At 37.8% G+C, this 16,227-nt stretch overlaps 1 protein-coding gene across 1 annotated transcript; it reads left to right on the forward strand.

The window, feature by feature from the left end:
* Positions 1-15,090: 15,090 nt before the first annotated feature.
* LOC145163925 (uncharacterized) lies at positions 15,091-15,986 on the forward strand. The gene is made up of 2 exons (XM_079082662.1): positions 15,091-15,385; positions 15,604-15,986. Exons 1-2 carry the CDS (start codon positions 15,091-15,093, stop codon positions 15,984-15,986), a joined length of 678 nt encoding a protein of 225 aa, XP_078938788.1.
* Positions 15,987-16,227: the final 241 nt, after the last annotated feature.

A 16,227-nucleotide genomic window follows, 5' to 3' on the forward strand; every position in this document is an offset into this window, starting at 1 on the left:
AAGCATGGTTGGGGGTTGAGGCTTCGGATCTAGGTCCATAGAGGAATTACAAGGCAGAAAGGGGCTGCTTTTGCACCCATGGAAGCCCCCATGCAACCCAAGAGTCTCTTTTAGAGCCTTTTAGACTCAAAGTCCCATGCATGCACGTAAAGTTCGTAACTTTACGTGCTAGATCGAGTTTAGGGACCTAGATCTATCATTTGGACAAGAGTTGTACACCAGAAATCGAAGAAATAAGACTTGGACTGTATCGACTCGGCGAGTCCGAGGTTAGACTCCCCTTTTCTGTTATGGGTCAAGGAGACCCAGTGGAGTGCTGGAAAGGTTTTAGAGGGTCCGGAGGAGTGACCCCAAACGTATTGGGATAAGCCATAGTCCTGGAGTTCATAGGACTCGACGAGTGCACGAACAGACTCGGCGAGTCCAAGGCAATCTCCCAACTCTTGAAGATGAACTCGACGAGTTGTTCATACAACTCGGCGAGCCGAGGACAGGACGTGTTCATAGGATGAGGGTGGACTCGACGAGTGTTCATACCGCTCGGCGAGTCGGATGAAGGTTCATCCGGGGTTGTGTTAGAAGGAGAACTCGTCGAGTCGTTGCTAAACTCGACGAGTAGAGACGTGGATGATGACAGTTGAAGAGATAGGGACTCGACGAGTTGGCGACCCAACTCGGCGAGTCGGATCAACTGAAAGTTGACTTTGGCTTTGACTTGGACTTGGTCAGGGGTAAAATGGTCACTTTACCCTAAGAATAGATATCAGACTCTGATTAAGTGTTTTGTGGGGATTATAGCCGGAGGATTTTCGGAGCAGCAGCAGACAGAGAATTCATGCACAGATTATCAGTAGCTACTCGTTCAAGGTGAGTTACCTTCCAGTAGCGGTGGGTCTACGGCCACAATGCCGGCCCACCAGTAGGAGTTGTATGTTGGATGATTGTCTTTGTGATATCATCCAGGTTTGTTACTACCTGATATGTTATATGCTGGCATGATATGTTATATATGATAGTAGTAGAGTTCGGTTGTTAGGACCGAAGGGTAGGTCGGACACCCCAGATATGTCTGACAGTATGTTGTGATATGTTTATATGCTGGCATGATATGTTATATGTGATAGTGGTAGTAGGAGGGGAATAGTCCCCAAGTTCGGTTGTTAGGACCGAAGGGTAGTTCGGACACCCCAGATATGTCTGATAGTATGTTCATGTTATGATATATGTGATAGTAGCAGTAGGGGGTGGAATAGTCCCCGAGGTTCGGTTGTTAGGACCGATGGGTAGGTCAGCACCCTAGAATGGCTTGACATTGGTAGGTCAGCACCCCAGAATGGCTTGACATGGGTAGGTCGGCACCCCAGAATGGTCGTACCGGGTAGGTCGGCACCCCAGAATGGTCGTACCGGGTAGGTCGGGCACCTCATAATTTCCCGACAGTATGTATGCTATGTGATTGTATGGTATGAGATACGATGGGGGAACTTACTAAGCTTCGTGCTTACAGTTTACAGTTTTGGTTTCAGGTACCTCTTCATCGAAGGGGAAGGAGATGGCGCGGTAGCAGCACATCATACACACACGCATTGATTTTCCGCACTTGAGATATTCTGGGATTGTACTCTGACATGTTGCTACTTTATGATTTGGGCTTTCATACATGATATGTTGATTTACGAAATGATATATTTTTACGTAGTTTTCTTATGAATGCTTTTATACTCAGTTAATTAAAATGAAATTTTTTTGGACTCGAAATTAGGATGTTACAAAGATAATGGGGATGTGTAATTGGGTTGATTGTTTGATGATTAACCATAATAATTATATTATTGTGGGTTGAAAACCCTATGTACTCACCAGGTTTCCCAACCAGACCCACTCAGTTTATTTGTATCACAGGTGTCGATACGAAGCCACATTACACTGAGAGATTAAAGATGTAGATCACTAGTGTAAATGAATGTAAGGTCCGTTATGCTTATGTTTCTGTATTGACGATGACATCCCAAAGTTTTAATATACACAAAATACATTTCTTCAATGCTTTGATAATATATTTATCATGTTTTTTTCTGGGAACAAATTCCGCAACATATTTCTTTAAAAATATACTATGGTTTTCAAATAAAGCATAAACAAATCGGTCTTTTCTGACCGTAAATTTGGGGATGTCACAGTTGGTATCAAAGAATTAGTTTAAGCGAACTAGGAATAAGGATTTATTTCTAGACTTAAACTTAGAATGCTAAGTGATGAATGTGAGATGAGTGTCTGCTATATTTTAGGCACAGGCACTAGCTTATTTTAGGAAAGATGCCTAAAATACTTTTATGTGCTTAATGATTTGTGATGCTTTATGATGCTATCGTTTGATCGGATCTATGGTCTGTCGCCGATCGAACCTAGAAACTTTATGTGTTCAAATTTCTAAACATTTAATTACGGTATTAGAACTGGCATGTAACGTTTAGAAAAGATAAGGAGATTTATATGTCTATCGTAAATAAAGATTTCCTATCTAAATTCTCGTCATTGCACACCGAACGTCTGATTTGGTGTAGAGATCGACATGGTGAGAACTCGAAGCGGATTTGGGAATGTTAACGCTAATCAGCGGCCTGTGATTGAGCGTGCACCAGAAGTAGCGGTTGCACCTGAGCCAATCACAATGGCAGGAATCCAAGCAATGATTAAGGCTATGATGGCCGAACAAAGAGAGGAGATGAGACAGATGTTGCATGATAGGAATAAACCTACTGTACCCATCATACGACCTGAACTATCAGATGAAGGAAACTATAGTCAGAATGTCAGTCAAGTTGAGCCACGAGTAGGTAGAAGAAACCAACCCAATGGAGGAAATGATGGACGTGGGTGCAAGTACAAGGATTTTGTGGCATCCAAACCAACGAGTCTTTCTGGAAGCCCAACGCCGGTGGAAGTCATGGATTAGATCTCCGAGATGGAGATGATGTTTGAAAGTTGTGACTGCAGCAACAAACAGAAAACCGCCCTCGCAGTTACACTGTTAAAGTCGGTAGTATTGAGTTGGTGGAAGCTACTAGCTGATACCATGCCCAAGGGAGAAGCTAACAAGATGTCTTGGGAAGACTTTTTGGTACAACTGAAGATGCAGTACTGCTTTGAGCAGGATCTTCTAGAGGTCAACAACGAGTTTCAGAATCTGAAGAAGGGAAGGATGAGCATCACCGAGTATGCTACAAGTTTTACGTAGAAAATGAAGCTTGTTCCTTATTTGGTTACGACTAAAATCTCCAAAATCAAAAATTTTGCTAACAGATTGTCAGCAGACTTTAGTCCAATGGTCAAGCAAGCGACCACTTTGAAAGCCATCGTCTGGGCAGCCAGGAATGTTGAGACTCAGATAAGGGAAAAGGGTATGGAGAGAGCTGAAGTTGGCGAGAATAGGAGGTTTGAAGGATCTTCAAGGTCCAACAAGAAGAGCGAATTCTCGAAGTTTGGAGGAGGAGGAGGAGGAGGAGGTGAAGCAAGATGGTGCGATAAGTGCAAAAAGAAACACTCTGGAAAATGTGGCGAGGATGTGACTTGTTTCAAGTGTGGGAAGACCGGGCATTACGCCAATGAGTGTACATTCAACAAAAGGGTGTGTTACGGATGTAATGAAGAAGGACACTTCAAGCAAGACTGCCCAAAGAGGGAAGGAGCTACAAATCCAAATGTACCGTCGAAGCCAAAGGCAAGAGCATTCCAGATGATCCTTAATGAAGCATGCGAGGACGCAAGGGATTAGGAGTAAGGATCAATAAAGTAGCCATATAGATGGTATCATATGGTGTAGCCTATTATAATAGGCATAGTATAGGGTGAACTTGAATACCTATGTAATCGTTTTAAAAAAAAATAATATAAACCTAGTTATGTTATCCGATGTGTTGAATGACTATGTGAAATTCTTTTATGGTGACTTGGAAAACTGCGAGACAATACTTGGGACGAGTATGAGTAGGTGTGAATGGTAGTAGAGGCCTATACTACCGGAAGCACAAAACTCTCACTTGGATCAGGGAAAGTTACAAGGTTACCAAGAAGCTAGTAATTGATTCCGTTTTGTTCAAGTCTGTCGTTACCATCGTTTCGGTAATGACTAAGAGGATGATTATTATTTTGACCTTCTGACCCTAGTGGTTATATCAAATCGAGTTCGGCTAAGATAAGTATTGTACGTGGTTCAGAGAACCAAGTTTGATGTAGCATCTGACTTAAGCTAGAAGATTGAAGTAAAAGATAATCGAAGCGATCAATAGAAGTATCGCGGTCACCGTTAAAGTAAGAAGCTTGTAGCTAGAAGTGCTACATGCTAGAATGTGATTATATCACATTAGAACATGAAGGAAGGTTTCTTTCGTGATAGTATTTGACTATTAGAGACAAGAGTTTGGTTTGTTGTGTGTCTTTTGCGTTTGCAAACGAAGGTCCTTATAATATGACCATTCGAGTTGTTGTTGTTGCAAAAATGAAGACCTTATCTTGGGATGAGTCCATTACCCAATTTGAGAATAAACATGAGTCTCCGTTAAAGATCGAGTTTGTAACTCGAATGTTAGGATTGAAGGTCCAACATAGGATAAAAGAGTGAGTACAAGTTCGGGCACCACCAACAGCTAAGAAGCCCAAGAGTTTGATATTCGTTTAATAAGACAAAGGAGTTACGGTTGATGTAGAAGGGATAAAAAGACGCATAAGGATGTTTGTTGTGCGTCTGTGTCCAAGTACTTTAGATGTGGTCAAGATGATCAACTGAAGAGCGACAAGTTAATCGTCTCAGCAAAGAGGAAAAGAAACTATTGAGTTTAGCAATTGTTGTTGTTGCTAGTATTACCCTCTTATACCACATGTACGTTGGTAGACGACTTCATGCTTGTCGTGATCTTATCAGACCATGATTTTGACAAACGAGAATATCACTCGTTGAGAGCACACACAGTGATGCTACGTTGGTGATGATAAAGTCATTAATATGACGATCATAAGTTTCTTTCAAAGATAAAGAAGATTAACAATCACAGAGACACGAATCCGACTTGGGCTTTGATTGGTTGTAAATAACACCAGAAGAGAGGTCGAACCCAAGTGAGGGAGAAGAAACCATTATGGCAAAAGTGCGAAAGACAACTCTTACTTGAAAAATAAATAAATAAATAAATAAATAAATAAATAAATAAATAAATAAAAATTAAAAAATAATAATAATAAAGAAAAGCGAGTAGCGGAGACCGTATGTATTCTTCAAGTTTGTGATTTCGAGGACGAAATCATCCTAAGTGGGGGAGAATTGGTACGCCTGTGAGTTAGGGCTAGACGTTAAGGGAATAATAATAAATATTTGTTTTATCAAATAAATTAAAAGCCTTAAATAGGATAAATTTTCTTCGTATGCGTATGCGTTACAGGTTATATAAATACTTATTTATTATTATATACGTGTTATGTGGACAAATATTACGGATATGTAATATTTGTATAAATCTTGTTATAAACTTATCGAAAAGTGATAAAATAACATTTTTGTATAGAAGATTATTTAGGATAAATAATCTTAACGAAAATTGTAACGATTGTAAAATCTCAAACTATATAAGACGTATTTGGTCTAATTACATTTAAGGGTGAACCCAAGTAGTGAAACGATAATATTTTTTTGGATAATAATTGACCGGATACTTTTTATGATGTTAGTTATCGAATTAAATAATGTAGATAAGATTGAATTAAATAATGTGGATAAGATTATGGATAAGAACGAATTAAATAATCTGGATAATAATGAATTAAATGATTTGGATAAGATTTTATTATAAAGGGTATAATGATTTTATTAATAAATACTTAATGGACTATAATGTAACTTGAAGGATAAATTGTGTTAATACAAGAATAACTGAGGGACCATAAGTATAACTATAATTGAATTGTGAATTGCAAACCAACGTGTAAGAAATATAAGAAAGGTCGTACATATTTTGTTAATTAAAAATAACACGTGTTGTTTAAATATGTGATCGTACAATAAAAAGGCATTACGTGTTTATTTAGAGGGACATGTGTTAACTCTTGAGATATCGTGTCAATAATGCCGATGATTAAGCTTTTAGATTGTATGGAGGATAATCAAATTTTGAGTATAAATAGGCAAACCATCAATAGTTTCTATAAAACAAATAAATATCTCGTAAAGAAGTTTTGAGAGACCAAGGAGTATAAAAATAGATAAGGTTAGATAATAAGTTGGAAATCAGTGCTAAGCTTGATGCCACGACAATAGTTAGTTTGCACTAACTAGCCAAGTGAGTGCATAGTTACTTTCATCTTATACATAGATATGAAGTATTTAATAATAATACGTTCTATATGTGCTTATTATCTGTGTTCCTGATATCTATGTTAGATGTGTAACATCCGGATTTTCAGGGATATTATTGTATATGTTAACCTTGAGGTTGAAGAAGAGACTCGACGAGTTAAGGGTCCAACTAGCCGAGTCGAGTCGAGATTGCCGCATGGATTTAATGAGTGGACTCAACGAGTCAGAGGAGGGACTCGCTGAGTAGGCGCTGGGCAGAGAAACCCTAATTTTCCGGACTTGTGCCCTATTTAAATGGCCTTAAGCCCTTATTTCCGCCTCCCTTATCTCCAGAGAGCCCTGTGGGAAACCCTAGATCAGTTCCATCCATTGTGAGAGAGGGAGTGGCTAAATTGGGTGTTCTTGTGCAATTTTGAGAGGGGATTTGGAAAGCATCTTGGCTTGGATCAAGAGAAGGCTTTAGATCCATAGATTCTTCAGAGTTCTGCTTCAGTTGAAGGTAAAAAGATGCTATCTTGATCATTTCCTTATGAGATCTTGTTTTAAGGGAACTTTTAGGGCTTTCTTCCATTTATCTTGTGTCATGGAGTGATTTGTGTATGGTTTGGGGTTGGGACCTCAGATCTGGACTATGAGTGGCCTTGTGAGTCCAGAAACCCAAGCTTTATTGAGTTGGAAGCAAGCTCTTGTACATCTAGCCCTTATTGGAGCATGTTTTTGCATTATGAGCCTTACATGCCATGCATGAACGTAAAGCTTGCAGCTTTACGTGCTATTCAAGCCTTAGAATAGTAGATCTAGTGATTGGAGTGATAGATCTGCATTAAATTGTCGGAATGAGAAATCAGATTAAAGGGACTCGCCGAGTCCATGAACTGACTCGACGAGTCGGCGAGGGTTTGTCCCGATGGATTGATTGCGCGATAACTCGGCGAGTTGGGGGTCAACTCGACGAGTTGAGTTGGACTTTTGAGACTTCTGAGGATACGAGGGGACTCGACGAGTCGCAGGAGTGCACTCGACGAGTCGGGTCAAACTTGGACTGATGACTCGAGTTCGACTTCTGTTGACTTTGGGTTTTTGGTCAACATAAGTGATAGAGACTTTGGAGGGGTAAAATGGTCTTTTACCCACTTCAAAGAGTTAAAAAGAGAAAGAATCGCCTTCGGTTATCTGAGTCGTGAAAAGAGTATTAATTAGAGATATCCATCCTTTGTGTTAGGAGGAGGCTAGTTCGAGATCCGAGCGCGAGGTTATTTGCTCACCTGCTAGCCGAGGTGAGTCTTCTCACTATACATTACCTAGAGTGGTATCTATGTGCAGACCGGAGGGTCTTATGTGTTATGTGTATGTTTGAGTTTATGTGCATTGTGATATATGTATGCTATGTGTTATATAGACCGGACCGGAGGGTCCAACGATTTAGACCGGACCAGAGGGTCCAACGATTTAGACCGGACCGGAAGGTCCAACGAGCTAGACCGGACTGGAGGGTCCAACGAGCTACAGGACTGGAGGGTCCCGCTGAGACACATCGACCGGAGGGTCGTACCGAGTTATAGCCTCGAGTGGCGTATGTGTTGTATGTGGTATATTGGGGAACTCACTAAGCATTTATGCTTACCGTGTTATGTGATATGTGTTTCAGGTACTACCGAGGATCACGGGAAGGCGCCGACATGATTTGTACACACTGGCAGAGGATTATGTTTTTGAGATTCTGGGATATGTTTTACTGTGATGATATTGATACACATGAGATTTTGAGAATATTATATGAGTTTTATTGCGTTTGAAAAATGAAAAATTGTTCTAAAATTTACGTCGTTACAAGATGAACGATTTATACATGTTTTATTTGATTTAAACTGTATATGTATTTTATACCTATTAAATATTGGGTAAAGATGGGTAGATGAATGATGAGAGATGAAAGATGATATAGATGAACATTGGCAGTTATGGACTTAATGACCTATAGATGAACATTGGCAGCTGTGCCACAACCTGTAAGTGTTTTTAAACTACGTGTTCACCAGATGTACTCTAAAAATCCTGGCAGCTGCGCCTGAAGGATAATATTGGCATCTGCGCGTAATAGAGAACATCATAATCTTGACAGCTGCGCCTAATAGAGAGCATCATAATCCTGGTAGTTGCGCCTAATAGAGAACGTCATAATCCTGGCAGTTGCGCCTAAATGATAATATTGGCAGTTGTGCTTAATAGTAATAGATAACGTTGGCAGTTGTGTCATAGGCAACGATGGACTTCGTGTCTATTCCTTAGGAATGAATGAATGAAGGATAACTGATTCTTAGGGTAGATCCTTAAGAATAAAGAAGATAATGGGGATGTGTAATTGGGTTGATTGTTTGATGATTAAACATAATAATTATATTATTGTGGGTTGGAAACCCTATGTACTCACCAGGTTTCCGAACCTCACCCACTCAGTTTATTTGTATCACAGGTGTCGATACGAAGCCACATTACACTGAGACATTAAAGATGTAGATCACTAGTGTAAATGAATGTAAGGTCTGTTATGCTTATGTTTCTGTATTGACGATGACATCCCAAAGTTTTAATATACACAAAATACATTTCTTCAATGCTTTGATAATATATTTATCGTGTGTTTTTTCTGGGAACAAATTCCGCAACATATTTTTTTTTTAAATATACTCTGATGTTCAAATAAAACATAAATAAATCGGTCTTTTCTAGTCGTGAATTTGGGGATGTCACAAAAAAGAAACATTACATTAAGGTTAAAACTTAGAAAATGTTTTAAAAAAATCAGAAGTTATTTTTTTGTCTTCTGAAAAAAAAGGTCACACATACTTTTTTATATTTGTGGTAATAAAAAAGCAAGCAATCATTTTCTTTAATGTATGTCCGACCTCAAACGTAATAGGTGACGCAGACCTTTTTTTTATAAAAACAAAAAGAACCTTTTTCACTTAATTTTTTATACATGTTTTACCATTAACCTTGTTTATGATGTCCAAAATATATCATTATGATCGGGTATTGCCGGTAAAACATATTTTTTCACATCCGTCGAGCCTTTGAGATAACATGACTTTTCCGACTATTTTTATATGAACACAAACATTTCAGGTTCTTTAACACATACACAAGGGCTAATCCCAGATTTCTTGTGTTCTTGAGTTCAAAAACTAAAATCGACACCATGAAGACACACACATTAGATCTAAAACATGATTTCATATTCATGTGTGTATGCGCGCACACGTGTTCATGAGTGTGTGTTCTTGATTTCAAACACCAAAAACTCAAGGATTAAGCCTAGATTTATTATGTTTTTGAGTTCAAATACCAAAATCAATACCAAAAAGACACACACATCAAATCTTGAACACGGTTTCATAATCATTATTTTTATGTATGTGTGTTTAAGGACAAAACCTGATATCGTTTTTAGGGCTTTCATTTCTGGGATTTCAAAAAAACAAGAATAACCTACAATCACTATGATTTCACAAGAACAAGATGGTTCAAGAACAAACATGCAATTGTTTTTGGGATTCATAATAAGAAGAACAATAGTTTTAGTTGTAAGACCCAAAAACATGGTCCCAAAAATTTTGTTTTTAATAATAGATAAAAACAAGGATTCCAATAACATCCAATCATCTCAAATAAAAACCAATGTATTAATTGTCATAAAATCAGAGTAAAACATCAAGTGCGGAATCCAATGGTGTGTGCGATGCAGTCATCCCGAGCTCTTCCCTCTGGAACCAGAAGCACCTGAAACATAAACTGAAAACCGTAAGCACGAAGCTTAGTGAGTTCTCCTAAAATACCGCATACCATACATATAGAGCGATAATGAGATACGGGTCCCGCCCACACTCCAATAATATTAAGATACGGGCCCCGCCCAGTGAGATACGGGCCCCGCCTACACTCATATAACAGGCCCCACCCAATAGACATACACATACAAGCACATACATGTATCACACAGACAACAAGTATAACCACATAATCAAACAAGGGTCGGCCTTGGTGCCTTAGACCCGCAGAACCTGGTGAGGAAACTCACCTCGAATGCTGAATGATAAGTGGATAAATCCCTGGCCCCGGAAACAGCTCTACTCAACCCCTAAACAGAAACAATCCCTTAGATACCGATCAATATTTTAAAACCCCTTAAAGGTCAAACTTGGCCAAAGTCAAAGTTAAAGTCAACGCTCCGAGTTGACTCAACTCGTTGAGTTATCCCACAATTCGTCGAGTTTCCATTAAGCACAGAATCGTGATATTTCGATCCAACTCGTCGAGTTCTTTGATCAGCCAACCCACTTAATGCATTAAGCCACTATTCTTCAAACCGAAACCCTATCTTCCAGATCTAGACTGATAATACGTCTAGAAGGGTAAAGTTTCCAACTTTACCCATTAAGAACCACCCTAAAGGCATTAAGCTCAAACCCTAATCCTAAAAGGCTTATGTCTTAATCCAAAAACCACCATATCTCCAAGATAGAGCTCATGAACACAGATCTGGACCTTAAAGGCTAAAGGTCACGTAAAGTCTTCAACTTTACTCACATACATGACCATATGAAGCTTAAAAGGCCAAAGCAAAGGATTAAAGGATGCATGGAACTCTTAGGACCATAAAGTTGGCACCTTTATGCCATAACAGCTAAAGAGGACCATAAATGTGGAGAGATAGCACTTGGGACGACCTTCAACCCCACCAATCACCCAAACATGGATAAAAGCCTCAAAACTAATCCAAAAAGAGATTCAATTAAATATTAAGAAAGGTTAGAACTTTATACGAGAAAAGTGTCGAAAATGAAGCAAGGATTCGAGATCTAACAGCTCCTTCTTGTATCACCAAGCTTCCCTTTCTTCCAATGGCTTTAAACACACACAAAAACACTCAAAATAGATGACAAACACTCAAAAGTACCTTAGGGTTTCGAGGTTAGGGTTTAGGATAATGGAGGCTGGAAATGAGGCCAACTTGTGGGGTTTAAGTTGTTTAAAAAGGGTGCAAAACCCCGGAATTAAGGTTTCATTTCTTCCAGCCAACTCGTCGAGTTGAGACCTCTCAACTCGTCGAGTTGGTCACTTAAAATACGTGGTGAAGGGTTTTGATCATTCTAACACTCCTAAGGTGTACATGCAACCCTAGAAACCTTAGATCTATGTTTTACTAAGATACATGCAAAATTGATTTTCCAAGGTTCTTATCCTATCTATCATAGCATGGGGAACTTTTAAACATAAATGCTAGAAGAAGAACATACCTTTTGTGGTTTGGATTCCTTGAGAACCTTGTGAGCCTAGCACCTCAAGTGTGATGCCTCAAATGTCTCACACAACACCACAACACTTGGAATAACCTTGAGAGAAGTTCACTAACACCTCAAAATCGGATTGCCCTCTATCTTGTACAAGTAGTAGTCGATTTTGCTTGCATAGGGTTCTTTATATAGTTGTGGCACAAGTAGGGTTACACCATGTAAACCCTAATTGTCATAGCTTTCCATATTCCATGATCCATGGGTTTGTAACCTCCATGGATTATCCATGGAACACCTTATGGGTTTTAACCCAATCCATACAAACCATGGATCATTAGCCCACTATACAAGAATAAATGATTTACACAATCAACCCCATATATTTAATTAGTCTCTTTTTGATCACTTAATTAATTCCAAATTAATTCTTTGATCAATACTAATTAAATAATATTATTAATATATTAGAACTTATAATATATTAATAAACCTTAAGTGTCCTTTCTCTCAATTTGGTCTATCCAAGTATTGCAATGTCATGCAACCCAAATGGACCATGCTAATCGGGTCAAGTACATTCCAGAAATAGTTATGAACTTAGACACCTAATCCAACAGTCTCCCACTTGGATAAGTCTAATAACTATAACTGCAAGAATGACTTCAGGAACCGATCAGCAATCGTAGCTCTTTCAAGGTCTCGCGGAACTGAGATGATGATGATACGCCATTTAAGATAAGTGATCATATAATCCTCTGTTCTAGATATCAGCCGGACAAATACATGGAACAATGTCTTACTTATTGTCCAGCAGTTTGTTTCCCGATTTCCGATTTGTTTGACATAGAACTTAATTGAACACATCAACTTAGTTTTGACCGGGCCCGGTACATGGGTCAACACAAAATCATCGAGGGGCCCATATATCGCTTCTAATCGAAGAAGGAACAGATCAACTTCGACTCATATGCTTGTTCTACTACTTGTTTAATCATACACAAAGGCACGTTTTCTAACATCGAGTTACCAATGCGTTTTCGTACAATCAATGTATAACCAACTCATAGGCAACATGTCATATCTCTAGGTTTGAAGACTTATATGATATTACTGTCTCGCGATCACTCGAGATAAATTCCATGAAGTGATACCAGCAAGGCCCGTCTGAATGGGAAAAAAGAGTCTCCCTACCCCGATCTCTTCTTCCCTCCTCGTGACCAAAAAGAAAAACGTGCAGCCTCCATTCGATAGCTCCCCTTCGACAGGTCCCAATCACCCCAATAGTCGTCGTATTCCTTCATTCGATGCCGTCTTCTTTCAGTCGGACGTCTGCCCTCCTTCTGTCCGAGCTCCGTCCATCTTCTCCGGCCAGAATTATCAAGACAGGTAAGAATAATCTCTGAAATCCGAAAAGCTATGAAAATGTTTAGGAAATCAGAAAATGTTTGTGTATAAGCTCTGAAATCCTAATCCTTTTTGCACTAATGTTATGAAATCTAAAATTATTTATGTATAAGTTCTGAAATCAGAAAAAAAAAATTGTGTATAATCTATGAAATCAAATATCTTGTTTCTTCTAATGCTCTAATGTTATGAAATCTCAAATTGTGTATGTATAAGTTATGAAATCAGAATTTATTTTTGTGTATGATCTATGAAATCAGATATCTTGTTTCTTCTAATGCTCTAATGTTATGAAATCTCAAATTGTGTATGTATAAGTTATGAAATCAAGATTTTTTTTGTATAATCTATGGAATCAGATATCTTGTTTCTTTTAATGCTCTAATGTTATGAAATCTCAAATTATGTATGTATAAGCTATGAAATCAGATTTTTTTGTGTATAAGCTATGAAATTAGAAATCTTGTTTGTTCTAATGCTATGAAATCAGAAATCTTGTTAGGGTATATGGTTTTATTGGTAGAGTTGACCTTAATTGTGCTATTGTTATTTAGGATTATGTTGATCTCATTGGTAGAAAATTGTTTTATGTTTAGATATTTATGTTTTAGGATGTTGGTTTGGAACCAATCTGAGGATAAAACCTTTCTTGATGCATGTATCCACGAACTAACTACTAATAGCTGTGAGGGTTCTGGGCTTAAGGCAAGTTCATGGAAAACAATACGCGAAAATTGATAAACGAACACGGTAAAGATGTTGATCATAAGCAAATGAGAAACCACTTTGACTACTACAAATCAAAGTATGTTGCTTCGGTGAAATTAAAAAACAAAACCGACAATATATATGATCCTATAAAAAATAAATTTAATCTAACAGATGAACAAGGGAAGGAAGAGGGGAAGGTAATATTTTTATAACAAATACTAGTATGATTATTTTTATAAAAAAAATACTATTATTTATAAAAATTGTAAACAGTTGAACAAGTTCGTGTTGTCATTGAAAACTAAACCCCTGCTATTCCCTGATCTTTGCACCCAACTATTTGAAGGGTCGAACTCGACCGAATTTCAAATTTGAGGGCCATCTTCTACACTCCCTCGTTTTGTAGAAGAGTTTAGTGCCCATGATTTTGACGATGATGTTCCAATAGAAACCGCAATAGAACACGTAGGTGCAAGTGAAGAATCTTCAGGGCATTCAAAAAATAAGGAAGTTGGTGGAAACAAAAGAGTTGGTGGAAAGAAAAAGAGATGCAAGGGCACTAGAAGTTGAGGGGGAGATTGTCAAGCTTGCAATGTTGTTGGTGGAAAAAAAATGAAAGAATTGAAAAAAGTGAAATGGATACGGATGTTGATGCATGTATGGATAAATTGAAGAAAATGGAATGGGGAGAAGAAGATGAAAGGAACAAGACCGCTCTTTTTCTATTTGGTGAAACTGCTGATGTTCGGAAAGTTTGGTTATGACTTTCGCCTACTAGTTGTGAGTCGTGGGTGATGGGTGCGGGTAGGAAGTTTGGTTACCTTTGATGATTTTTACTAGTTTTTTGTTGCATGACTTTTGTTATTTGCATGACTTTTGGATGCTATGTTTGATGAATTTTTGGATCTTACTTTGGATGATTTTTACTAGTTTTTTGTTGGATGGCTTTTGTTACTTTGGATGCTATGTTATTGGATATTGAAGATGACTTTTGTTATTTACTAGTTTTTTGGTGCATGAATTTTTTTTATTTTAACATGTTATCTGTAATTGTTTATAACAGGTCAAGTATGGTTTCTGATGGTGAAGTTGTAGCTTTTCTTTTACTTGTGTTTAATTGGTTGAGGTCAAACCGGTGAAGGCTAAACAACATTCATAGAATAAGAGATAAGGATTCAAGCGGGTATGCGTATACGCAAGATTTGATGCACGAAGACCCTACACAATGTTGCAATATGATGTGTCTTACACAAGAGGCATTTGTATTATTATGCAACCATTTTACCGAAAAAAATTGGTTGCAAGCTAGTAGGACAATAAGCATTGAAGAGAAAGATGGCTATTTTCTTACATGTTATAGGACATAATGAACGTTTTCGCACGGTTAAGGGAAGATTTCACCACTCCACACAAACGATTCATCAATGTTTTCATGAGGTCCTAACTGCAATGATGTGTTTTGCAAAAGAAATTATAGTACCAACAACTCCTAATCCAACAAGACATAACTCTGAACGACATAGATGGTTAAAAGAGATTTTTTCCGGAGCAATAGGTGCATTAGATGGAACTCTTATACATGCGGTTATGCCCGTTGATGAACAAACTCATTATAGGAGAAGAGGAAAAGGTGAATGTTTTCAAAATTTAATAGGAATTTGTGATTTTGATATGATATTCACCTTTGTTTGGGATGGATGGGAGGGTATAGCACATGATTCAAGAGTTTTGAAAGAAGTTGCATTCAATCCGACTTCTGGATTTCCATTTCCTCCACTAGGTTTGTAATCTTTATATAACTTTTATTATCTATCTTCTTTATATAATATATGTCACACTCATTTGCAGATAAATATTACCTTTGTGACGCCGCATATACAAACACTCGCAAGTTTTTGGCTCCGTACCGCAATACTAGGTATTGGCTAGCCGATTTTCGAAGAAGCAGACCTTTAACTAGAGAAGAAAGGTTCAATCATGCTCATGCACAACTTAGAAATGTTATTGAGCATGCTTATGGTGTATTGAAGGCGAGATTCTCAATCTTAAAACAAATGACTCCTTATCCTTTTACAGTGCAAAGAGACATAGTCATTGCTTGTGTCGCGGTCCATAATTTTATAAGGAAATACAATATACAAGATGACTTGTTTACAAATTTTGAGGAGAACACTATGGTTACTCCTGACGTCCAAGGTGGAGGAATTGATAGAGAAACATACAAGACATAAAATGGGGTCCAGAAGTCGTTCAATATATGCGTGTTTTGCATGATCATATTGCAAATCAACTATTTTCACCTACTTTACATTAAATTATTATGTTATTTTACATTTCATTATTTTTTTATTTAGATATTAAATTATTTATGTTTAATCTACATTTTGTATGACAATTTTTATTTGGATTTTTAAATGATTTGTGTGTAATTTACATTTTGTATGATAATCTGTATGTCCCGTTGGAAAGGTA

The sequence above is a fragment of the Lactuca virosa genome, chromosome 3 (genome assembly GCF_052849685.1).
Source record: "Lactuca virosa cultivar CGN04683 chromosome 3, Lactuca_virosa_CGN04683_v6, whole genome shotgun sequence".
NCBI classification, from domain to species: domain Eukaryota; kingdom Viridiplantae; phylum Streptophyta; class Magnoliopsida; order Asterales; family Asteraceae; genus Lactuca; species Lactuca virosa.

Excerpts from the sequence above, each read along its gene's own strand:
- LOC145163925 (XM_079082662.1), top strand. The coding sequence starts at position 15,091 with ATGGCTATTTTCTTACATGTTATAGGACATAATGAACGTTTTCGCACG. Across the intron at positions 15,386-15,603 it reads TTATAGGAGAAGAGGAAAAG|ATAAATATTACCTTTGTGAC; the intron begins GTGAATGTTTTC and ends ACTCATTTGCAG.